At 48.3% G+C, this 22014-nt stretch overlaps 1 protein-coding gene across 1 annotated transcript in view; it reads left to right on the forward strand.

The window, feature by feature from the left end:
* Positions 1-9919, forward strand: part of CAPN13 (calpain 13) — a gene marked incomplete at its 3' end in the record, with an annotated part of 50947 nt that extends 41028 nt beyond the window's left edge. Inside the window, exons 14-20 of the mRNA XM_080813666.1 lie at positions 2757-2814; positions 2919-2977; positions 4502-4570; positions 6151-6226; positions 8189-8317; positions 9276-9331; positions 9893-9919. Of these exons, the coding sequence (XP_080669792.1) occupies positions 2757-2814; positions 2919-2977; positions 4502-4570; positions 6151-6226; positions 8189-8317; positions 9276-9331; positions 9893-9919 (474 nt within the window). The remainder of the gene's footprint in view (positions 1-2756; positions 2815-2918; positions 2978-4501; positions 4571-6150; positions 6227-8188; positions 8318-9275; positions 9332-9892) is intronic.
* Between the last annotated feature and the right edge of the window lie 12095 nt (positions 9920-22014).

The raw sequence follows: 22014 nt of genomic DNA on the forward strand, positions 1-22014 counted from the left end.
GTTCCCCTACAAGTTTTATCTGACTGCTGGAGGAAGCCTCTGTCTCAGACCCAGGGGAATGGTTCTCGTGCCTTCGTTGCACCAGACGGATAGCTTCTTTCCCCATAAATTTGGTATTGACTATTTTTCCTTTGATCCAGGCGAGTCTTCCAGAAAATAGCTCCCAGGAAAGCATCTTCCACAAATACACTCAACAGGTACAGTACCTAGCACGGGGACGAGTGATGGAGGGACCCCAGGCCCTTATCAGGATACAGAGAAGAAAAGTGACTTGGTGGGTCATTTTATCAGCCTCTCTCCCTGAATGTCTCCAGAACTGATCTGGCTTCCAAACACTGGAGAGAAGACACCCCGAGCTGGGTGACATCCGGGCTGGAAAGCAGACCTTGGTGAGGGTGGGGCTAATGTCAGGGGTGGTGGTATTTTTAAATCTTTAAACAAGTAATTGTCAATCCCCCCTGAAATCTTTCCTTCTGCTCTGCCACCTTCCTTGGCATCATTCCTCCCAGGAGCTAGCCAGCTCCAGAAAGCACCAATGGTATTTTTCCTGCCAAGCCACCTATGTGCACAGAGGATTTTCTTAATGGTTTAATAAACCGTTATAAAGAACTCCTTGACGTGCCAGGATAAAAACAGCTGCCAAGGGCTCTGCACGATGGGCCTTTTGCCATTAATAGTCATGTTGGTTTGGGAAGAGCAAAGTGATAGATAGACGTGGCCATGTGTACCCTGCCACTCTTGTGCCAGGCAGAGGCCAAGGACAGGAAGGATGCCAGTCATTCAGAGGGTTAATGGGGTAGCTAGGAGGCAGCTTAAAAGGGAATTATTCAGGAAGCCTGGGCCCAGGGGAAAAACAAGGAGAAATGAAGAATGTGCCTGTCACGAGGGGAATACGTTTCAAGGAGCCGCTCAATATGGACCTCCTTGACATCAATATGGGCCCAGGATTCAGGTCCACATCTGGGCTGATTCAGAAGACACTTCACTTGATGCAAGACAAGATCTGCCCAGATGATTATCCCCAGTCTGTGAGCTCCCAAAGCCAGGATGGCATCATATGCATTCCTTGTCCCCAATATCTGTCATTGTCCTTGGCCCGGAGAAGGTGCTCAGTCAATCTGCGTTGAATTAAGACAGATTAGCTTCCCCAGAGCAGATGTCCAAACTAAGTTTACTGCCCAAGGCAATCAGCAGGACCTAATTAGGATACCTGAGACCAGGCTTCCTTCAGGGGCAGATGGCAAAGTCCTTGGCATGTTTCAGGCACCTGCACATTTGAAATAAATAATATAATTTGTCATACGACAAATGGTACAGATTCCCTCTAATCAGGGTTTTTCCAAACAACCACCAAATGTCTCCTCATAGAGGGTAACTGGTAGCCCAGATGGGGCCTTTGTAGGAATTAAAATAAAAGACACAGGCAGCTTTGCACCAAGGTGCACAGCTCAGAATTGGAATAGACTGGACCGCACCCCCTTTTCACCCCCTGGCTGAGCACCCTTGAACAGAGCCCAGCTGGCATCATTCTGCACAATCTGTGAACTACCCTCAGAGGTTGTATCCTCAAAGGAAAGTTGAAAGCAAATGTTGGTGTATGCACCCACTCAGTCCTATCTCCAGATCTCTTGTATCCGTTTAGCCTTAAGGGAATGCGATGATGCACTACCACTGCCGGCAGTTACCTTCATCAGCCATGACAGTGGTGACGGTCCTATAACCCAGGGTCTGCCTGGGAGAAAGGAAGGACATGTTCAGCCTCTGAGCCGAGTCATGCCCATCTATCCATTTTTCCAACTGGCAAATGTACCAAATACCTAGGACATTCCAAGTTCCATGCTAAGCTTTGAGAACACAAAGCGTCAGTCCTCGGGCATCTTATGTTGACGTGGTGGAGAGAGATGTGCGATTCTTTGGGTAGTTGTTTAAGGCAGTCTTCATCTCCATTCCTATCTTCATCTCCTCAGACGTTTTGGTCCAGGTCAGGGAGTGTCCTAGGGTGGAGAGACATGCAGAAGGAAGGAGACATGGTCCATGTCCCAAAGCTACTTGTATTCTAGGAGGTGACTCCACATAAGTTAGAGTTCCTTGCCAACTGCTCTGCAGGTTGGGTGCCATGATTCTTTTGAGGAAAAAACTCTGTCAATAGTGGGCACATAATGCTGGATTTCCTGATATAACCCAGCCAGTGGGATGTTAGAGGGATGACTTGAGGGCCGATTTCAAACACTGGCCACATGTTCTTCTCAGGGACGTTCAAAGGGGTCCTCCCCAGAGGACAGGCTGAGGGGCTGCTTTTTTGCTTTCAGTTAGGTGGTGAGGCCAACCCTGGGGACAGCGTGTCTGTGGGTTTATGTGATGTGTGTTCTCGGAAGAACCCAACGAGACCCCTTCTTCCACCTGATCCAGCCCCGCTTTGCAAAACCACCTGCTGAGGGACCTCACTCTGGCTCCTTCCCCCATGGGTTCCCAAGTGCCAGGTGTGGTGGGGAGGAGGCAACTGCTGCTTTCAGTCCAATAATGAAGGAAGAGAGAAAGGCGAGGCGACCCACAGGTGGTATCAAATGTCAGGAGCAATGAGCACTGCAGACATTCATGACCCAGAGCAATTGGGAAAGGCTTCATGGCAGGCTCAATGGGCATGGGGTGGGAACAGAGGGCTTGGAAGTCTGAGCGCTTCTCTAGCGTAAGGCAGGTGTGCCGCTTGGCTCCTGGGCACTGAGCGGGTTCCTGTCTTCCTCTCTCATTTGGATCAGGGACTGAACCTGGATGCCGCCCAGCTTCAGAGCCTTCTCAACCAGGAGCTCCTGACAGGTCAGTTCAGACCCCACAAGCCCACTGTCCCTACCCTCCCCCCACTGCCAAACCCATCCACTGTCACCCCCACCCCCCACATTCCCATCCTTCCTGTTCCCCAGGAACGCCGGGGCACACGTTCTCTCTGGATGAGTGCCGGAGCATCGTGGCGCTGATGGACGTATCCTTTGCTGTGCTCCCTCCCCTCCTCGGGCAGCTCTAAGGGCCTGTCTGCTCTTTGGGCTGCCCTGGGGGGTCTCATTAGGACGTGAGGAACGCTTTTCGCTTTGCAGTGTTTTCTCTTCTTCTTCGGTTCTAAGGGCTTGGCTGGCAGAAGCGCCTGGGTTCCTGCCGATTCTATGCGAACTCACTGCCTCTCCCGAACAACCACAGTGACAATGTCAATGGTTAGCACTTATCAAGCATCCTGGCGTGCCAAGACTAGATCCATCACACGGAGAGAGAGAGGAGTTTGGAGAGCCTAGGCAGCCTGTTAAGTCATCCCACAGCCTGCCCGAAGTTGTGCCTGGTTTTGAAAGAGTTTGCAGCCTCCCAATCTGTGTTCTTCTAACCTCATTCTGCAGGGCCTCCCGGCAGCACCAATGGGGGCCAATTTCCTCCCACCCCTCCCCTTACCCTGGGGGAGTCTTCCTTAAATCCCTTGTTCAACGAGCCCCAATTCAGTAAAGAGAACAGCCGCCGGAACTTGGAGAAAACGCCTTGGTCTACACAGTACCCCGTTAGCGCCGCCGTGGCACGGCTACAGTCACAGCTGTCCGTGGGCACCAGCAGCTGGCCTGGGGCTTAAACCCAGGGCTCCCGACTCCGGTCCCGACGGCCGCCTCCCAGGAGCCATTTGTCCCCTGGCCGCCCCCGAGAGCCTGGCTCCCAGCTGCACCCTGGGACCTTCCCCTCAGTGGGCCTATGCGGCCTCCCTGGAGTGAGACCGATCCCGGCTCCTTCACTCTTAACAAGACCCCATCGGGAACGGGAGGCCGCCATGGTCGCACAAGAGCCCTTCTTGCTGAAATCCTAAATCAAGCCCTGTGCCTGCTGGCCCTGGTTTGGAGTCACCTGGAGACAGTGCCCATCCCCAAAAATGAGGCAGAAGGGCCCTGCGGCCCCCCACAGCCTGGGGCAGCTCACCCTGGGGAATGTGGTATCTACCAGAGCCCTGCAAAGCAGACAGGTCTGCTCTGCTCTCCCTCTGCCCACTCACTGCTCCCCTCCAGCAACGTAGAGAGAGATGCTTTTCCTGGCGTTCGCTCTGGTGAAACCCATCCTCCTGCTGTGGGGTGACCAGGGTTGGCTCTAGCAGGTTCCCTCCACTCATCTGCACCCTCGTGCTGCTTCAGGGGTTGCAGGGACCCCCTTGTGCTCTTCCCCACTCCCCTCTGCCCCCCTCCAGCCAGTGCAGGCTGTGGTCCTGGATCTCTCTTCCCCTGGGTGCATGTGATGCTGGCCCCCTTTTCTCAGGGCTTCTTTCTCCTTCCAATTTGTCCATTTTCCTCTGCAAAATGAAGCTAAGCCGGGCCCCTGCAGACACAGTGGAGGCCCACTGGGGTGGGGCCGCACCCAGGTGACAGCGGGCTGATGGTTAACGGTGCTACTAGCTGATGGAGGGACTTCTCCTGGAGCCGAGGGCGGGGCCCTGTTCACCGCTGTGCCCTCACACTATGCACGTGCACTCTTAACTCCCCGACAGCTGAAAGTGAACGGGCGGCTTGAGCTAGAGGAGTTTGCAAGGCTGTGGGGCCGGCTTGTCCACTGCCAGGTACCGGCCTGTTCTCTTTGTGTCCTGTTTAGCAAATATCTACGGGGTGTCCGACCTGCAGAGGGTTGAGGGGTGCGAAAGAAGTGCTACTCAGCCCTGCCCTCAGGAGGCCTCGCCTTTTGTTCAGGGAGGCTGCACGCCCCACTAGAAGACACGAGGCAATGGCTGAGCAAGTGGCAGGGTGAAGGGTGCTCTGGGAGGTGGAAGGAGAGAGGGTTACCATGGGTGGCAGCTAAGACTGCCAGCCAGAATTCCCTCCCCCTGTCCCCTGCTCCCAGCTCCCAGCCCCTGAGACATTCCCCCAGTGCACCCGTTTGTCTCATTCCCTTCCTGTCCACCGGCCAGACACAACAAGATCACACATGTGGCCTGTGGCCTCAGTGTGGCTTCCCTGTTGTTCTCAGGACAAGGTCTAAGCTCATCAGAGCTGTCCCTGGAGCTGGGACCCTGCCTTGGGGTCCAGGAGGCGCCCTTGGACTCTTCCCACTCGCTCCTTCCCCCCCAGCTGGGAGGCTCAGAGTCCGGCCAGGACCGACACCCTTGACTGTCCAGCCTCAGGAAACTCTTCATGGGGAGGCTCACCTGCCCCCAGGCCTGGCTACATCCCCCCGAACCCACAATAATAAGGTGTTCCTGTGGGGCATTTCAGGAATTATCCCCTAGTCCCTGACTTGGACTCACAGGGCACTGTAATGGCTGATATGTCCCCCCTCCCCCATTGGACTGCAAAGCAGGGACACTGTCGTGTTCCTCTGCTTCCCCCAGTGCCTTTCTTAGTGCCTCGTGCACAGCAGGCACTCAAAAATGCCCAACGAATGACCAAACTAATGAATTACTGAATGAGCGAGGGACTCCCAATTGAAGTCCTTCCGTACACTCGCCAAAAGCCAACTGAAGCCAGAAAACGTTCTTGGGCTTCTACTTCACAGTAATCGCTGCCCCCACGGGCCTGGGTCGCATCCCTGCTGGGAGTATTTTGCCTTGAAACAGCTCCGGTGGGGCAGCTGAGCAGAGACCCAGACAGGGAGCCCGAGTGCCGTCGTGGGGCGGCTGCACGCCGAGCTTCTGTTTCTCACCCCAGAAGGGCAGGGCTGATCAGGGCTCAGGTGAGAAGCAGGGAGAGGTCGGAAAGTCCAGGGTGCACGAAGTCACTTGGCCACGGCTGCACAGCTGATAGTCAATGCTGATTTAAACCCAGTGTTTTGGTTGCAGATTCTGTGCTTTTAACCACCACTGTATGCAAAGTCTTGAGAGAGCTCTACACCTCCCAGACGCAGCAAGCGGCCACGTGTCAGGAGCCCAGTCTGGGGGATGGGGAAGGACAGAAGGGGGTTGGGAGAGAGGCCCACAGCCCCACAGCTCCACAGCAGGCAGCCAGTGTGGTCGGCCTCACCAGGCGGCGCCCACTGCTGCCCACCCCCTGGGACCTTAGATGAGCTGCTTTGAGCTGGGTCCCCTCAAAGTTTATTGAAACAGTCTCCGGGAATGGGAAAGGGATTTCCAGGATCTCTCCCCAGGACGTCCTCTTTAAGGTGGGTGAGAGCACTCATTTGGACTTCTTACTTCCTTTCTTGAAACAGAGAGTTTTCCAGAACATCCAGAATCGCTCCGGAGTTTTCCTGAGTTTGGATTTGTGGAAGGCTGTAAGGGATGCAGGTAAAGCAGGGGCCCCTTGGAGCTGTCATGATCGGGGCCGTGGTGATGGCGGGGTGTGTGTGAGAGAGAGACACACCCCTTGCATGCCGTATGCAAGGTTGCTGCAGTAGAGCTGAGGGTCAGGAGAGAACAGAGCTCCTGTGGCCTCCCCTGGCTTACACCAGCCTCTGCGGGCCTCCGGGCTCACGACTCAACCTTCATCCTCCCCAACCTGAGTTCTCGTGTGCTGGTCAATTTTCCCAATTGCCTTTTGCCTCCAAACAGCTCTCACTGTGCTAAAATGACCCCACATAATTGATGACCCCACATAATTGACCCCTCCCAGAACTCGAGCTGGCCTTCGAGACTCTTCCATCTCAACCTCTGGTCTGTTGGGGTTAAAGCCCTATGAACAGGTGGATGCACTGTCCTCCCAGAGGTTGGAGCGAAGTGAAATCTGTCTGCTTCAAGAAGGCCAGAGCTTTCAGTCCTCGGATGATGACAAGGATACACCATAGGCTGTCTAAGAGCTTTAGGGTTCAGGGAGAACTTGTACTCCTGTCTTCTCACTTGATCGTCTCCACTGCCCTGTGATCAGGAGTTGTGATCTGCCTTGTCCCAGTGGGGGAAATGGATTATAAAATGGTTAAGTCAGAAAATTGCCACCTTCCTTGAGAAAATGTAAGCTCCGGTTCCCCCAGGTAAATGCTGGAAGGAGAGACTTCACGGCTCTCCCTCCCGTGGGGCCCCAGCCTGGAGAGCAGGAGAAGCATCTCCCTGCCTTAGCACCTGTCCTCCCCTTAATTCTTCCTGCCGGAGAGCAGTGGTTCTCAAACTTGAGTGGGCACCAGAACCCCCTGGAAGCTTGTAGAAGCACAGCTTGTGAAACCACCTCATCCTTCATCCAAAACTTCTGATCCAGGAGGGCTTGGGTGGGGCTCAAGAAACTGTAGTTCTAAGAGGTTTCTACGCAAGGCCGATGCTCTTCGTCTGGGGACCGCACTTGGAGAGCGCCTGGATAGCTACAGAAGAAAATGAAATTTTATAAGAGACCACACCGATGACTCCAGAATAAGAAAAGGCAGACAGATAGAAATGGCTGGGATCCAACTAAAAGGTCCTCAGGGACCAAGCAGATAACTGAACGGAAAGTGGAGGTCCCGTAAGAAAAGAGGGTGATTTCTGCATGTGGCAAGCCGGGGAGCACATGGTCTAATGGCATTCGAATTCCTATTTATTAATACTGGAGAACAGGCTGCCAGGCTCACCCAGTTGATGGATGGTTTGGCTTGCAAGGTTCTGCCTGCCCCCTGAAAGCTTATAGGCACGTCCATTTGCCAGTTTGCTGCTGTCTGCTATGGGGTTGGTGCCTCCCAGAGCTCATAATTAGACACACAAGACAACCAGGCCCCCAAAGAGCAAGATGCCTGTGTCTCACCCACCTGTGGCCACCTTCTGACTCTGGTCTCCTCCCGGAGGACCAGCCTCTTTCCTGATCCGCCAACTTAGGAGGGAATCTGGCACTTCCAGGGACCACACTTGCTCACACTAGGAGTGTTCACACCTGAGACCCACAGGCAGTCATGGGGTCAGGGAACAAGGTTGTTTTGCAAGGTCACCGATCGAGAGAGCCCTGATGGAGGCAGGGCTGGGAGCAAACTCCTGGTTTCCTGGAAGCTGCCTGTTCACATGGGAATTATCCGTGGATCGTGAAGGCCAAAGTGTCCTCAGAGCAGTCAGTGTCTTGAGTCTCTGGAGTTGGTCTCCGGCCAAACTCCAGAACAATGTCACTGGGGCCCAGCAGCCAAGAAGGGGGCAACTGGAGAATTAGTAAAAACATGAAGTGAACTGGCCTCTGAGCCAGACGGAATAGGAAACAGTGGTAGAAGGCCACCACCCCAGGTGGCTTCTTAGACTTTGCATGTGAGAGGACGGGGCATGCTCCCAGCCTCCTCCCACTCACTAACCCACCCCGCGGCCCAGGTTTCCTTGCAGGGACCTCCATCAGCAACGAGCTGCTGGAACTCATGACCCTCCGGTACGGTGACAACAGCGGCAGGGTCAGCTTCCCTAGCCTGGTCTGCCTCCTGTTGCGACTTGAAGCCATGGCAAGTAAGTGTCACCTGGGCGACATCCTGGAGACCATCATAGTGACCAAGAAACATAGGAGAGGACCAGGAACGCACTCCTGCCCCAGGCCTAGGCCAGGCCTCAGTAACAGAGTGGGCTGGAGTCTTGCATGAGGAGCCTTTGCTCCACGAGGCAGAGCCAACATTAGCCTGCGTAATGGTAGACGCCGTCTGGGTCCCCTGCGTCCCTTCTCTACTCTTTCTGTCCAGGACAGTCCCCTATCCCAGGCTCTCATTTCCTCACCACCCTATTTAATGCCTATTTCAGGAGCAAGGTTCATTTAACTCACTGTGTCCCATCTCCATGTTGTTTATAGCTTAAACCTACACTATAGTCTTGCAACGAGTGCGGTCTCTGCTGAAGGAATTCACACACAAGTGATAGATGGGGGAGGGGGGCTTTCCCAAGGCTCCAGAAATTCTACTATGTAGGTCAGATATTTGGACACTTCTTAGCAGCCTACCCCCCCTTTATTTTTCAAGGAAATCCTTTGTGAAACCCCAAGCCATAATATAGTTTTGTATAGAGTTGTGTTTGGGGTTGAAGTGGCATCTGGCCTCATCCTAATCTTTATCGCATCCCTGGCATGGTACATCACTGTAAATCCCACAGCTCTGAGCCAGGCAGTTAAGGAAGACTGAGAGACCAGAGCCCTGGGAGCATAAGAGAGAAGGGTGAGGCATAAACCTCCAGAGAATTCTCTGTTGGACAAGGGAGGTTCTCCAAAGGGTGCTTGTAGAATACTTTATAAGACAGGCCCACACATCCCCTCAGCCACGTGTAGTCACAGAGAGCTGTCCCTCAGGGGTGGAGCGGGCTGGGAACAGACAAGGACGGAGCCCCAGCACCCTGCGGAGAGAGAGAGTATGTGCTTTACATAGAGTCGCCATATTTGCCTTTATCTCCCTTGACCTATCCTGGTTCCTCTCCTCCTCTTTAGAGACTTTCCAGAACCTCTCCAAGGATGGGAAAGGACTCTACCTGACAGAAATGGAGGTGAGGTGCCTTCCCCTCCCAGACATGGGCACAGTCCCAGGTCACCTCTCCTCTCCTGATTCCAGGGGGCATTTTTCTCCCCGAGGATATTGGCTGGTCTGTCAAAGGCCAGCCAAGCTGTCGGCCCGGCTGCCTCCAATTACTGCCTTTATATATTACGGGCTGCCAAGGCTGCTTTAGGATCTTGGCAGACAGATTTTATTTTTTTCCAATAGCTTAATAAAGCAGAGGATTATGTGGGCGTCATAAATCCAAGAGGGAACTGAGGAACACCTGCTGAGCTCACTGTGCATTAAACTTACTCCCCGTGAGCTTTAGAGAGAGCCTCCTGGCCTCGCCAGCTGGTCGACCTCAGCTATCCCTCTCACTGCTTAGCTCCTCAGGGAGTAGCAAAAGATAGGTTGCGATGGGGGCTTGAGACCCCCTGCTGGGTTGGAATTAGCTGGAAAGTTTTGATGAGACTAGACTGAGGTCTTTCAAGGAAGGGGGTACCATTTGCCCTGCTCTGTATTAAGCAAACAAGTTTTAAGCTATGTCATAATGATGATGTTTATTTCTCAGTGGATGAACCTGGTCATGTACAACTGAAGCGAGGAGTAGAGAAGACCCCAGAGTCCAGGTAAGACATGGCAGCTCTAGAATCATTTCCTTCTAGCACAACTCCTTGTCTCCTGTAGGCACTGCACACAAGACTCTTGCCCTGGGAGGAGCCTGCCTAGAGATTACAGAGACCTTATCTGTGTGAGCCAAGGCTGAACTGCTCAGGGCCCCTGAATTTCAAGGCCAATGCGGCAGGCTTCATCCAAACCATGGGTGGAATGACCAGGGGACACTGATGAAAGAGTGTGGCCTGAAAGTCATGAGTGAGGGATTTACAACTCTTATTTATTAATTCATTTATTTTTTAATTGAACTATGATTGACATTTAATAATGTATTCATTTTAGGTGTACAATATAATGATTGGATATATTATATATTATGGAGTGATTACCACAAAAGGCTTAGGAAACATCCATCACGACACATAGTTACACATTTTTTCCCTTTGTGATGAGAACTTTTGTAATTTACTCTCTTAGTAACTTTCAAATACATATACAATACAGTATTGTTAACTATAGCCATAGTGTGGTCTATTCTATCCCCAGGACTTAATTATCTTATAACTGGAAGTTTGTACCTTTGGACCATCTGCCCCCATTTGGCCCACCATCCCACCGTCCACTCCCGGCAACCATCAATCTGTTCTCTGTATCTCTGAGTTTTGTTTTGTTTTTAGATTCCACATATAAGTAAGATCATACAGTATTTTTCTTTCTCTGATTTACTTCACTTCATATAATGCCCTCAGGGTCCCTCCGTGTTGTCACAAATGGCAAGGATGTCCTTTTCTATGGCTTAGTAATATTCCCTCATATATAAAATACGTTTTCATTATCCATCCGTTTGCTGATGGACACTTAGGTTCCTTCCTTGTCTTGGCTGTCGTAAGTAATGAACATGGGGTGCACATATCTTTTTGAGTCAGTGCTTTTGTTTCTTTCAATAAATACCCAGAAGTAGTTTCTGGATCATATGATAGTTCTACTGTTAATATTTTGAGGAAACTCCATATTACTTTCCAGAGTGGCTGCACCAATTTACATTCCCACCAACAGTGCACAAGGGATCCCTTTTTCTTTACCTCCTCACCAGCACATGCTATCTCTTGTCTTTTCTAAAATGGCCATTCAAACAGATGTGAGGTGGTGTCTCATTGTGGCTTGGATTTGTACTTCCCTGATGACTAATGATGTTCCACACCTTTTCATATACCTGTGAGCCATTTGTATGCATTCTTTGGGAAAAATGCCTATCAGTCTTAGTTGATTATTTTTCTTTTGTCACTGTTGCTTTTGGTGTCAAATCCAAAAATCATTGCCATGATCCATGTCAAGCCACGATCCATGTCAAGGAGCTTAACCCTAAAGTTTTCTTCTGAGAGTTTTATGGTTTCAGGTGTTACATTCAAGTCTTGAATCCTTTTGTAGTTGATTTTTGTATGTGGTGTAAAAGAGCAGGCCAGTTTCATTCTAAAATTTTTAATTTTAAATTCCAAAGAGGAAAGGCAATCACTCATCACAGGAAAGGCTAATGTGTGGAGCAACAGAAATGACCAGAGCCTGGGGAGAGGAGAGCTGGGTCTAGTCTCAGCTCTACCATTGCCTCACTCTGCAGCTGTGCACACATCTGTAGCCGTCAGCATCTGTAACTCTAGCATGAGTGTGCTGAAAAGTTAATGCCCATGTCGCATTTCTTCTACATGTTTATTTTCAGGGAACAGACCCCAGAGATACATAGCCCCTATCCCATGCTACTGTAGCACAAGCCCCAATAGTCTGCTGGAATCTTCCAGGACTGGGGTGCTCAATATTTTGTGCTCCTCATGTTTGGACATTTCTGGGTGTTAGGTATTATTTTATCAAGAGACAACAGTCTACTTCCCTCATACTTTCCACCCATGCATCAAGCTCTACTCTGAACCACTGCAGAAGAAAGACTGGACAAGCCAGACCTTCACATCCTTGAAGATAGCTCTGCTGCCTCACTGAGGCCTCTCTTTTTACTTATTCCTGTTGATTCTCATCTGAAACCTACCAGTGACCATGTCTATATGCCAATGTCCCTTTGAAATACATAGTTCTCCTAGGCAGCCGTCCTGCGATCAACATATTTGGGGACCCTATAATTTCTATAAATAGCATTTCTTTAATCTCCTAACTCTGTACCTTGAAATCAAGAGACAATCTCTCCATAAAGAAATATTTTAGCATAAATATTTCCTTGATGAACTCTTGGTGCTTCTTAATGAACACAAGTTAACGTACCTCACAGAGATCCAAGTTATTTAGACTTACCTGTATTTTCATGAATTCCCCTTTCATTTCTTTCTAAAAATAGGGCATGTGAATATTTCCCATTTTTGGTCTGCCTAATTCCTATTCTAATCTGCATGATTTCTAATGTCAGGAATGATTCTTCAGTTGTATCTTCGAGCTAATTCAACATGCAGGAGCTAAAGTTTGAACTTTTGAAATAACTGGACTTTTTCCAATTATCCTTCCTCCTACACAGGGTCCCAAGTCCCTCTTAACCAATCTTTCTATACTTCCTGTTCTGAACATTATGTAAGAAGGAAGTATAATATAAGATGTATGGTTCTGTGTGCTTCAGTCTCTTTCACTAATGTCTATCATCATCCTTAAGAGTGTTCCCTTGTCTTCCTCATTAATCACGGTCCTGTGACATCATACTCTTAAAGTAGATCTAGTCACTCTTGGCAGACGGGTTGCTGTGCAGAACTGGAGGCAGGAGGGTGAAGAAGTTCTGCCTCCAAATCTACAAACTCTCTTTCATCTATAACCATCTCCCACCTTCCTCCTGTTATGCTAGAGGGCATATGTCTCTGAGGATGTTCTGGATCTCCCCCTTCACAAGGATCCAATAGGATGAATTCTCTCCTCTGCGTTCTGAATATTAAATCAATCAATCTCTCTCCCCCCCCCCATTTCTGGAGTCATGCAATTCCCACTGAAACATGCTTATCTCTTAAATTTCCTCCATCTCCTATTCCCTTCCAGCCACAATGCCATCTCCTCCCTTTACAGCCAAACTTCATAAAAGAGCTCATTGTCTCCACATCCTCACCTCCCACATTCCCTTCAAACTTCTTCAATTTAGATTTTTCAGACACCGTCTCTCTCCCTGACTTTACACTGGCTCCCTATCTGATTTCCCTATATCCACCCACTTCACTCGAGTCGATTTCCTGCAGTCTAAGCACACTTTTTAAAATTCACATCCAGGGGCACCTGGGTGACTCAGTGGGTTAACGCCTCTGCCTTTAGCTCAGGTCATGATCCCAGAGTCCTGGGATTGAGCCCCGCATCGGGCTCTCTGCTCAGCGGGGAGCCTGCTTCCTCCTCTCTCTCTGCCTGCCTCTCTGCCTACTTGTGATCTCTGTCTGTCAAATAAATAAAATAAAATAAAATAAAATAAAATAAAATAAAATAAAATAAAAAATAAGATTCACATCCAATCATTGCCCTCCCCAGGTTAAAACCCCTCAATGTCTTCCTGTTGCTATTTGGGAAAAGTCTAAAGTCATGAATGTGGCATGTACCATCTGCCTACTGCCCACTTACCTAACCATACCTCGTATCTCTCCTCCTTCCTGTGCTCTATTCCCACCACACTAGCATTACCTTTATTCCCTCCAATGTTTCATTCTTTCCCCAACCTCAGGTCCTTTGCCCCTACTGTCTGCTCAGTCCTGGGGTTAGTTACATAAGTCCTGATCCTTTGTGTCTTAACCCCATTGGGTTCTCATGTTACTTACTCACTGTCACACTGGCCGGATCATAACATTCGGAATTCTTTATTGTTATTGTTGTCCACTCCTTACCTTTTCTTAAGGTCTTATGAAATGTAATTCACCCATCATAATGAGTTACCCATTTGGGATACAGAGTTCAGTGGTTTTCAGTGTAGTCACACAGCTGTGCAACCATCACCACAATATAATTTTAGAACATTTTTTGTCACCACACAAAGAAACCCATGCCCGATAGCAGTCACTTCCTATGTTAGCCCCATCCCTCTAGTCCTGGGAAGCCACTAATTGGCTTTCTGAATCCATAAATCAGCCGATTCCGGACAGGTTATGTAATTGGACTCATGCAATATTCGGTCTTTTGTAACCAGTTTCTTTCATCTGTGGTAGTACATATCAAGACTTCATTTCTTTTTAGTGCCAAATGACATTTCATTTTGTAAATATACCATCTTTTATTCATCTGTTCATCCATTGATGGATGCTCATTTAGGTTGTTTCTGCTTTCCGCCTGTTGGGGATAATTCTGCAATGAATGTTTGTATACAGGCTTTTGCATGGATGTGTGTTTTCATTTCACTTGTGTGTATATCTAGGAGTAGAATTGTTGGGTTGTTTGGTAACTCTACGTTAACATTTTCAGGGACTGTTTTCCAGAGCCACTGCACCATTTTGCATTTCCACCAGCAGTGAATGAGAGTTCCGACTTGTCCACATCCTTGTCAACGCTTACTATTGTCTGACATTTTTATTAGAGCCATCCTAGAGAGTATGAAGTGATACCTCATTGTGGTTAGGTTTGCAGTTCCCTGCTCATGATGGTGAACATCTTTTCAGTGCTTACTGGCCATTTGTATATCTTCTTTGGAGAAATGTCTATTCTGGTTCTTTGTTCATTTTTAAATTGGTTTATTTAACTTTTTAAATTTTTAAATTGGTTCATTTAACCTTTTTGTTACCTATTTGTAAGAGTTCTTTATATATTTGTAAATATATATATATATATATAATATTCATAGTAGTTATAAGTCCCTTTTCACCTATGTGATTTGCAAACATTTTCTTCCATTCTACAGGTTGTCTGTTAAGTTTCTTGCTTATATCATTTATAGAACACAAATTTTTAATTTTGTTGAAGCCCAATTTACCTATTTTTTCTTGTGTCACTTATACTTTTAGTGTTATATACAAGAAATCATTGCCTCATCCAAGATCATGAATAATCCTCTTGTGGTTTTCTCCTAAGAGTTTTATACTTTACCTTTTCCACTTAGGTCTTCGATCCTTTCTGAGGGAATTTTTGTATGTGGTGTAACGTAGGAGTCCAGCTTCATTCTTTTGAAAGTATATATCTAGTTATCCAAGCACCACTTGTTGAAAAGACTAATCTTTGCCCCATTTTATTGTATTACCACCCTTTTCAAAAGTCCATTTAGCATGATGTAAGGATTTATTTCTGAATTTTCCATTCTGTTCCAGTGATCTATATGTCTGTCCTTAATTCAGTACCACACTGTGCTGATTAATACAGTTTTGTAGCAAGTCTTGAAACCAGAAAGTATGAGTCTTCCAGCGTGGTTTTCTGCTTTGGGGTGGCTCAGTGGGTTAAGCCTCTGACTTTGGCTCAGGTCACAATCTCAGGGTCCTGGGATCTCAGGCTCTCTGCTCAGCAGGGAGCCTGCTTCCCCCCTCTCTCTCTGCCTGCCTCTCTACCTACTTGTGATCTCTCTCTCTCTCTCTCTCTGTGTCAAATAAATAAATAAATAAATCTTAAAAAAAAAAAAAAGCCTGCTTTGGTAATTCTGGGTTCCTTGCATTTACACATGAATTTTAGGACAGGTTGACAAATTCTTCAGGGGAAAAAAAGGGTAGCTGGGATTTTGATAGAAATTACATAAATCTGTAGATCCATTTGGGGAATATTGCCAACTTCACAATCTAAAGCTTTTTGATCCATGAACATGAGATTTCTCTCCATTGTTTTAGATCTTCTTTAATTTCTTTCAGCAACGTTTTATTGTTTTCAGTGTAGGAGTCCTGTACTTTCTTTGTTAAATTTATTCCTACGTATCGTATTTTTGATGTTACTATAAATAATTTTATTTTTAGATTTTTCATTGCTAATGTATAGAAATAAAACTGATTTTCATACATTGATCTCACATTCTGCCATCATGCTGAACTCATTCATTAGTTCTAATGGTTTTTTGGGGATTCCTTAGGATTTTCTAACTACAAAGTCATGTCATCTGTGGAACTGCAAGTAGTTTTACTTCTTCCATTCCAATCTGGATGCCTTTTTTGTTTTTCTTATCTCCTTTTCTTGGCTAAAACTTCTAGGACAATGCCAACTAGAAGGAAGCAGATACCCCTGTCTGCTTGGGGTTCCCGATCTTGGGAGAAAACAGTTCTTTTACCAATAAGTATGATGTTAGCTGTGGGATTTTCATAGATATTTTTTGTCAAGCTGAAGAAGTTCCCCTCTATTTGTAGTTTGCTGATTCAACACACTTTTAATTACCTGCTTGATGTCTGTATTCCCTGCTGGACTGAAAGCTTAGGTATGTCTTTTGTTGCTATCTCCTTAGCATGTAGCAAAAAGCCTGGCATAGAGGAACCACTCAATAACAGTTTTCCAAATGACTGAGAGAAATTGCCCTTTCAGGTTCGTGTCTTCCTTTGTTTGTTCTTGTCCTAATTTTTATAAATGTTGTCTTCAACCCAGTTCTTCCTGCTATTGACTATGTATGCAGTTTCTTGCCCATCAGGATTACTGGAAAGCAGATAATTAACATTATCTTGTTAAAATCTCTAGTACATCATGACCTATATTTTTTTATAAAAGGCTTATTGTTTGACCTGTTGACCCTCTCACCCTTTTGAAATCTGCTTTCTTGAGTCCAGGGCACACTTCTTTTTCCTTTTTTTTTTTTTTCTAAGATTTTATTTATTTATTTGAGAGAGCGAGAATATGAATGCGAGAGAAAGAGAGCAAGCAGGGGTGAGGGGTGGAAGAAGAGGGAGAAGCAGACTTGTGGCTGAGCAGGGAGCCCAATGCAGGGCTTGATCCCAGGACCCTGGGATCATGACCTGAGCTGAAGGCAGATGGTTGACCAACTGAACCACCCAGGCACCCCCCAGGGCACATTCCCTTATTTTGCTACTACAAAGTCAAAACTATGTTCTTCCAGGATTTCCATCACTCCCACGTTAGCAAAGAGACTCTCACTATTGGCCAATATCCAACCCAGAGGAAAATTCCCTCTCCGTGTTCATCTGGCCCTCTGGGCAATGAAGCTGTCACTGGAACAAGTGAAGGCCTTGTCAGATGAGCTAAGTGAGCTTCTCCCCAGAGTTTGGGGTTGCTAAAGCCCCCTCATCAGTCGGCTTGGATCCACCAGGCAAGCTGGCATGTACTCCCATTGGGAGAACACTTCTGTTCCTCTCTCTCTCATCTTCAACCCATCTGTTCTGCTCTCACTTAGTAAAGTAGGATATAGAAGTACGCAACCAGAGAACTCCTCTTCCTCCCTCCCATTGCACCTATTCATTGTGAAGGAAGCACGCACCCCCATTGTCATATTGTCGGCAATGTTTACATTAAAATTGTTTTAAATATCAAGTTCATACTTCAAAAAATGCTAATGCTCAATGAATTGGTATATTGTGCTTGGAGAATTAAGGCTATGTTGATCTTAATTGATTTCAAGTCTAGAGGGGTTTTTTTCTTTTTTTTTAAAGATGTTATTTATTTATTTGACAGACAGAGATCACAAGTAGGCAGAGAGGCAGGCAGAGAGAGAGAGAGGAGGAAGCAGGCTCCTCACTAAGCAGAGAGCCCGATGCAGGACTCGATCCCAGGGCCCTGGGATCATGACCTGAGCTGAAAGCAGAGGCTTAACCCACTGAGCCACCCAGGCGCCCCAAGTCTAGAGGTTTAATGTACTGTAAGTCACACTCTGCCAAGAGTTTTTCTAGCTAATGTCATCTACATTGGTCTACTGTCAGTGTGGTAATAAAGTGCCTTACTCTAACAAAGTTATTATTTATAACAATTTGCCACTGATATGGACGTGAACTATCTTGAGGAATGGGCCACGTTCTCCCACTCTTCATGGAGGTGACGTGTGAGTAGCAGTGGTCCTGATCTTTCTGATCTACCGACAACAGTTTTCTCCTATCCAAGTAAATCTATCTCTCCCATCCTGCAGACCAGAGACATCCTTTTTGAGAGTTAGGAGCCTGGGTTTGCCTCTAGAGAGGTGAAACTCCCTACCTGCTTTGGCCAACATATACCTGGTGATTACTGTAGAACCCAGGGTGTCCAGCCTTCCAGATCTGGCTTTGGAAGAGAACAGTATCCAGCTAGAAAAAATGACTTGGATACTCCAAGGGCATAACCCAAGAATGAGGAAGAGTTGATATCCAGGAAACAAGATCCAACACTGGATCCTTCAGTAGCTAGGGAAGTTCCGTAGAAAGAGAAAGGAAGGCCAACGGGAGCGGGAAGACAGGTCTTTGCAGAAAATGGAACCAGTAGTTTATCTGATTGCTTCATCATGGGTAAAGTGTGCTCAGAAGGATTTTTAAAATTCTGCTGGAGAGTTTTGGAAGAATTATTAGGATAATGATATAGACTAAGCAGATTTTTTGTAAGATTTTATTTATTTATTTGACAGAGAGAGAGAGAGATCACAAGTAGGCAGAGAGACAGGCAGAGAGAGAGAGAGAGGAGGAAGCAGACTCCCTGCTGAGCAGGGAGCCCAATGCAGGGCTTGATCCCAGGACCCTGAGATCATGACCTGAGCCAAAGTCAGAGGCTTAACCCACTGAGCCACCCAGGCGCCCCATAAGCAGATTTTTAAAATGAGATGATTATTAACTCCTGGAAGAACAAAGACTTATGGAAGAAAAAAGGAGAAGTGATCCTAGAGTATTTTTTCACTCAGCAGTGAATAGTATATATGTCATTGTAATAAAATAAAAATTGAATATTGATTTAACCAAAAGATGTGACATAAATATATTAGAGAAAGGAGGGGAGAAGTGCAGGTATGGAATGGGTTAGGAACACACCAGCCCAATCTTCCAGCATAAGCAGTCAGGCATTTGACATTGACAAGTCTGGGGAGAACCCTGCAGGCCTATCCTTGGAAATATGGAGGTACGCATCAAAAAAAAGAGTCTGGAGAGCAGAATTTAGGGCACAAATGGGACAGGGGACTGCTGTTTTTTCTTCCTGCCTTGTTATACTATTGGAGTTTCAACATTATATATATGAGGCTGGACTTCTATGAAAATAAATAAGCAAAACTAGTAAATAGACTGAGACAGGAATTTTAAGACTCAAGAAAAGAAGAATCAAGTCTTGGGGCGCCTGGGTGGCTCAGTGGGTTAAAGCCTCTGCCTTCGGCTCGGGTCATGATCCCAGGGTCCTGGGATCGAGCCCCACATCGGGCTCTCTGCTCAGCAGGGAGCCTGCTTCCTCCTCTCTCTCTGCCTGCCTCTCTGCCTGCTTGTGATCTCTCTGTCAAATAAATAAATAAAAATCTTTAAAAAAAAAAAAAAAAAAAAAAGAAGAATCAAGTCTTTCTCACATGGCCGGGAAAGTTAGGTGATTATAGTTGTAGAAAAAATGTCCATACAAGAATATCACTTTAGTCCAAGAGATGTGCACTTGAGAAAAGCCATTCTTCGATAGGAATCCACAGCCAGCAGACCAGCCCTCTGCTGGAACAGAGACTAGAGCTGTTGTCATTCCGGCTTCTCCTGGTCTCAGCCCTTCCAGCCTGCTCAGGGGGTCAGAAGAAGATCTCCCAAACTTACCCACCACTCTGCCACAGACACTCAGGTGCTCAGGGGGATGCCGTGTGGACTAAGGGCGGAGTAAGTGCCTAGATGCCTTCAAGGAATTTTGGAGAAGGAGGTGGAGATATTCCTGTCCACTGGGTGGCCTTGGGTATGTTGGAACTGGTCCACCTTCACCAGCACGGGGTCACTGTGCTCCGTCTGTTATCTGCTGGTCCCAGACACCATCTGTGGGAACAGGTCCAGGCCTCTGTGGTCACTCCAAGAAGAGAAAAGCTTCTTTATTCTCCCCTGGCCTTCTGCATTTGAACATCTGTGCCTTTCTCTAGGACCAGCTCCCAGTGATCACTCAAGAATCTGGCTCTCCTTGCACCCGGTGGTGAACTCCCATGCGTGTGATACATTGAAACCTGCCCTGCCTGAAATGTAGTCAAGGCTGTCTTCGAGGAACCTGGGCCTGGTCCTCAGCCGAGTCAGGCTGTAGTCAGCCCGAAGTCTCAGAGCGGGTCGTCTGACCACTTCGGGACACCAGCCTGGGTTGCCCTGGAAGATGAAGCAGGGGATGTTCCACGGTGGGAAAGAAGGGGAGAAGCTTCCTCATGACCCCCTCCCTCCAGTCCAATTCATTTCTAGGAAAAGCCAGAAGGAGGCAGTCTGCCCACCCACAGGGTGCTGGGGGTGATCTGGGAGCCATCTGCTGGGTGTCACAAAATAATCCTACCTCCCCCTGTCTGTATCCTGATTGTTTCACAGCCAAATGGCAAAATAAAACACAGTTCCCATAAAGGTCTTGGACTCTGTGACAAGTAGGATCATAATTCTGAATTAAAAAAAAAAAAAAATGTTTGGGGAAGGAGAAATCCAGCCAACAAAGCAGGTATCTCCCTCCCTCTTTATCCATAGAGGTCTCTCCAGAAGAGCATGGCCCCCTCCAGCGTAGAAGAGTTCCCAGAGAGTAACCAAGCCAGACCCCACTCAGGAGACTCTGTGGTTTGCGAACGCGTTCCGGAACCGTTCCCCAGTGGGAGGATCCTTAAAAATATATGTGCATCAGGGGGACAGGAGGGCGGAGACTTTCTGAGCGGACCCCATCAGAAGGCAGACGGGATGGGGCAGGGGTACGCCATTGCAGACTCCCGCGCTCAGGGTCAAGGTCAACGTTTGGAAGTGGACACATTCCAGCACAAAGGACAAAGGCAGCCCACTAACCTGTGCCCCAGGGGACTGCTGCAAAGAGTTTATGATCAGTTCAGCGACTCCAGCAGGAATAGACACACGGCAAAGCTTGGGCCAGGTCGTTTGGCCTCCGGGCCCTCTGCTTAGTGACCCAGGATGGCCAGTGATGGTGCTCAGCATGGACTTAGGAGGCAGACAGAGCTAATGCCTGCGGACTCGAGTCCTGGGCAGTCAGCCTGGTCCCTCATGTAAGATTTTCTGCATGCAAAACCCTGGTGCCAGCAGATAAACACAGACTCTGTTAAAAAAAGAAGTGTAGTGGGGGGAACTGGTGCCCAAAGGGACGAATGAGCCCCCTCTGGCAGGACTTCACCGGGACGTCCAGGTGGAAAACCCAACAGACCTGCGTGCTTTGCTGCCCCAACTGTGAGCTACCCTGGACTTCTTCTGGAAGGAATTTGCAGACGGAGGCTTGGCAGCCGGCAGCCCCCTCAGCACCAGGCACTGCCAGAGTGGTGTCCCCAGGATGCAGAGCCGTTTCCTCCCTCACAGGGCTCGGCTCAAGAACCAGTCTTTAATTTTCTCTTTAAACTAATAGGATAGAAGGGGAGAATTTACACAATTGATTAATTGGAAAGCTGACTCTCGTGGTCACACCAGGGCTGGAGGGCTTGCATGGCCCTGGGGGTCTGGCTTCTTTGCACGGAGCTGTGGGGGGAGGGAGCTTTGTCCCCATCTCGCCAGTGGAGGGGAAGGGCCTGGATCCTTAACCCTGGCACAGAGCCGACCAGTTAGCTTGTCCCCAGGCTGCACCTTCTCAGGTCTCCCCATATCCTTCAGCCAGGGTCAAGAAAGTCTCTTCCCAAAAGAGGGCTGAAGACATTCTGGAAATGTGGCAGTGGGCACAGATCTCAGCTGGTACCAGACGGAGGGACAAGGAGGGGCGAGAGCCGTCATGGAACCAGTGGGGTGGCCTCCAACTCCCAGGGCCTGCACAACTGCATCCACTCCTCGGGGGACACAGGGTGGCCAGGGTGTCCTCGCCATTGCATAACTGAGACCCTCGAAGCCCCAAGAAGAGGTAGCCGCCCCATTACAGGTGGCAGATGCTAGACTTGAACCCTCGTCCCTGCACTCAGTGGCTGTGGGTCCCGGGCTGAGGGAGAGCACAGGCTTGCTCCTTGGCACTGGGGCTCAGCCCAGTGAGGGGGAAGCTTTGACACAGGGTACATGCACACGTGCGTGCGCACACACACACACACACCCGCGTGGGGGCGATGTCAGCCTTGCTTCCAACTAGAGCAGAAATGGGCCCTTTGCCGAC

Source organism: Martes martes (assembly GCF_963455335.1).
Source record: "Martes martes genome assembly, chromosome: 9".
NCBI lineage: Eukaryota > Metazoa > Chordata > Mammalia > Carnivora > Mustelidae > Martes > Martes martes.